This window comes from Poromitra crassiceps, assembly GCF_964638095.1.
Source record: "Poromitra crassiceps genome assembly, chromosome: 1".
In the NCBI taxonomy this organism is placed as follows: domain Eukaryota; kingdom Metazoa; phylum Chordata; class Actinopteri; order Beryciformes; family Melamphaidae; genus Poromitra; species Poromitra crassiceps.
In genome coordinates this window covers 23,589,515-23,592,866 of record NC_139623.1, presented here as the reverse complement: position 1 = coordinate 23,592,866, position 3,352 = coordinate 23,589,515, and the positions used below count along the sequence as shown (strand labels likewise).

The following is a 3,352-nucleotide window of genomic DNA, read 5'->3' as shown; positions in this document are numbered from 1 at the left end:
TGCTGTCTGTGAAGCGAGTCAGCGCTAAAGTGTGTGTTCGGGACTGCCGTGTCGTTCTCTGCGAAACTGAAAGTGTTTCCTCACTGTGGAGCAGCAGTAAAGCTCCGGGACTGAGTTGTGCTGCCGAGTGCGAGTGTTGGGAGAATACTCTGCGTCGTCTGCCTGCCTGTCTGCGCGGACGGGAGATCCGCGGGAAGCGTTGCCGGGGACAACGAGGGTTTTGGCCCAGCGCCGAAGAGGGATCCGCATCTCTGCTCTGCTCGTCTGTCTGTCCTTGCTGCTCTGCCGTCTCTGCCGCGCGGCTGCGCTCAGAGACAGGACCTGCTTGTGTAGTTGGTTCAGCTACAGAAAGTCGACCGAAACGGTGGTATGGTTGCTTCACTCTGCACATGGAGGTAAAACCACTGTTCTGAATCACAATCTCTTTCTGCAAATGAGCTCCAACAAAGCGCGCCAACTGGTACCATAACTTAACTGAATATAAACCCCGGGGTATAAATTAGCATAGGAAATTAAAGGGTAACTAACTATTTTTCTTTTATAATAAATATTGTTCTATTATTGTCATACAGTCGTGGTGGTGTGGTATATGTCTATGTTGATTGATTCTTTGTGATAACAGATTTATGGGCTATAATATTGACTTTAAATAATATGCATGGGAGTTAAGCTCACAATAACAGTATAGTTATACATCAGCTAACCAGGCCTCTCACACCCTAGTTAGAGTCATATGTATTGAGTGTATTTAAGGTAACTCACATCCCAAATTTCTATTAAGTAGACTCTCACCAATTCACCTCCCATGCACATGTGATACCAGATGGTTAAGGGTATATGACAACACACATGTTTAATGAGAATTGAGTAGGGGGGCTACACGTGGGGGCTCGTCCGGGATTATTATACTGTTTTTTGTATTTGTGAGTGTTAAAAAAAAAAAAAAAAAAAAAAAAAAGTCAATACCAATTACGTAAATTTAGCCCTATAGCCACTGAACTGTAGTTGTGAATTTGTGTATTTTCTGATTGAATGTCTGTGAAGCTACTGTAACATTAACATGGAATCACAACAGATATTGAAATGGTGTCGAGAGAAAGTTGTTGATATCAGAACAGCCATTGTGCTTAGTGGGGTTTCTCTTGAAGTTAATGATGAGACCATTTATCAAGTACTGGAGGGGGTTAACATATTTGGTCGCACCAAAATCATTGGGCGGAACATAGAGCACATTGGTAAAAGCCAATTTGTCTTAGTTGAAACTACTAATGACCTAACTAACGCTCGCATACCTGAAACGTTAACTGGGGATAAGATTGGAACTTGGGGGGTTAATATTTGTGAGACTTCCTATGAATCTGATGAAGGAGACTTCCAGTCTAAGCTACGGTCATTCCTAGAAAGTGAAGGGAAGACTTTAACTGATGTCACAGACTTATTCAGGCCTACTACTCCTGCCCCAACTCCTACCCCAACCCCTGCCCCAGACTTGAACACAGAGCTGGTGAATGCCATCTCCGCACTAGTAGCAAAATGTCAAGTCGCACCTGCAGATGGACCAGGCTATCGCAAACTCCGGTTGTTCTCAGGCATAAAACCAACCCCACATGGAGAAGAGGAGTATGACGCCTGGGCAGAACAGACCACACACATGCTGGATGAGTGGCAGTGTTCGGATGTAGTCAAGAAACAAAGAGTAGCGGAGAGCCTCAAAGGGCCCGCAGCAGACATTGTCCGAGGCCTGAGAGTTACCAATCCCTTTGCCACTGCCAATGACTATCTCAGAGCCTTGGAGACCGCTTTTGGAACCACAGACAGTGCTGCTGATCTCATGGTGAGGTTCCGTAACACATTCCAGCATGAAGGGGAGAAACTGTCAGCCTACCTACTCAGGCTAGACAAGCTGTTGCATGCAGTCCATTGCAAAGGTGGAATTGAAGTGGCTGACCTCAACCGGACACGCATCGAACAAGTTGCAAGAGGAGCTCTGTCACATGACCTCGCCGCCCTTCGCATAAGACTGACTTACAAACTCAAGCCTCCTCCAAGCTTCACTGAGCTGCTTCGTGATGTTAGAGAAGAAGAGGGGATGATCCTTGAAAGGCTCAGTGTAAAGAACATTGCTTCCTCAGCTATGGTTAGGTGTGCAGACTGTACTACAGCCTCCGTTGCATCAGTGCAACCAGTACAGCCAGAGCCGGCACCCGCACCTGTCATAGTAGAGAAGGATCCCGCCATAGAGACTCTCAGAAAAGAACTACAAGGGCTTAAAGATGATGTTTCACGTCTGGTTTCTGCCTCTGTTGCTGCAGCAGAAAGTGCACCACAGCACATAGCCCAGAACCACCCCCAGAGACTTAATGGAAACTCACATGCACGTGGAAAGGAGAGAGCTCCCAAATCCCAGTATCGTGCCAATGTTTTCTGTTACAGGTGTGGTGAAGATGGTCACTTCCAGAGAGAGTGTCATAACCCAGAGAACCTCAGAAAGGTGAATAAACGTCTCCTGACAACAAAACAGCCAACGGGAAACTTCTCAGGGGCTCAGTAAAGGAACGACCTGACGCTCCGGAGAAAATACGTTCCACAAAGTGTGACACGCTAAAAGAAAAGAAGGCTAATAATCTGCCAGAGGGGTTGATTGGACCTAGCTCTATTGTCTCTGTACAAATCGAGGGCATTTACGCCAAAGCTTTACTAGATAGCGGCTCCCAAGTTACTCTAATGTATCGCTCCTTTTACGACCAGTATCTCAAGCACCTGCCCTTGACCCCTATTGAGAACCTAGAGCTTTGGGGCCTCAGTGTAGAGGAGTATCCATATCATGGTTACGTGTGTTTGAAACTAGAGTTTAATGGAGCTGTATTCGGAGTAGCTGAGACCATAGACACACTGGTGCTTGTATGTCCAGATCTGGTCATGAGAGGTGATATTTCCATTGTGGTCGGCACAAACACCTCTATAGTCAGGAGACTATTCCAGTCTTGTAAGGCACACAGGGGAGATACTTTCCTAAATACCCTCTCTGTCCACCCCAAAGTAAGAGAAGCTTATGATAAGTTTCAGGGATCTACTGATGACATGGCTGAGACAAAACGAGGAACCGTCTGGTTCACACGCAACAAGCCACTCACCCTGCCACCGGGTGGCGTTGCAAAAGTTGTTGGCATTCCGAAGTTTCCCGGAAGTCTCCCTGGTCAAGGTGTTCTTGTGGAACGTCCAGAGATGGATTGTTTCCCCGAAGAGCTTCTGGTGATGCCTGTCGTTGAAAAGCCAACAGCTGTCCACTGTCGTCGCCTAACAGTCAGACTGAGAAACATGTCCAGTCATCATGTGACACTAAAACGTGGGA

The 3,352-nt window shown here is 46.7% G+C and overlaps 1 protein-coding gene across 1 annotated transcript; it reads left to right on the top strand.

Moving 5' to 3' along the window:
* Nucleotides 1–1,651: 1,651 nt before the first annotated feature.
* On the top strand, nt 1,652–2,551 carry LOC310776868 (modulator of apoptosis 1-like; the record flags this gene model as incomplete). Its single annotated transcript, XM_083637071.1, has 1 exon — nt 1,652–2,551. One exon carries the CDS (start codon nt 1,652–1,654, stop codon nt 2,549–2,551), a length of 900 nt encoding a protein of 299 aa, XP_083493197.1.
* Nucleotides 2,552–3,352: the final 801 nt, after the last annotated feature.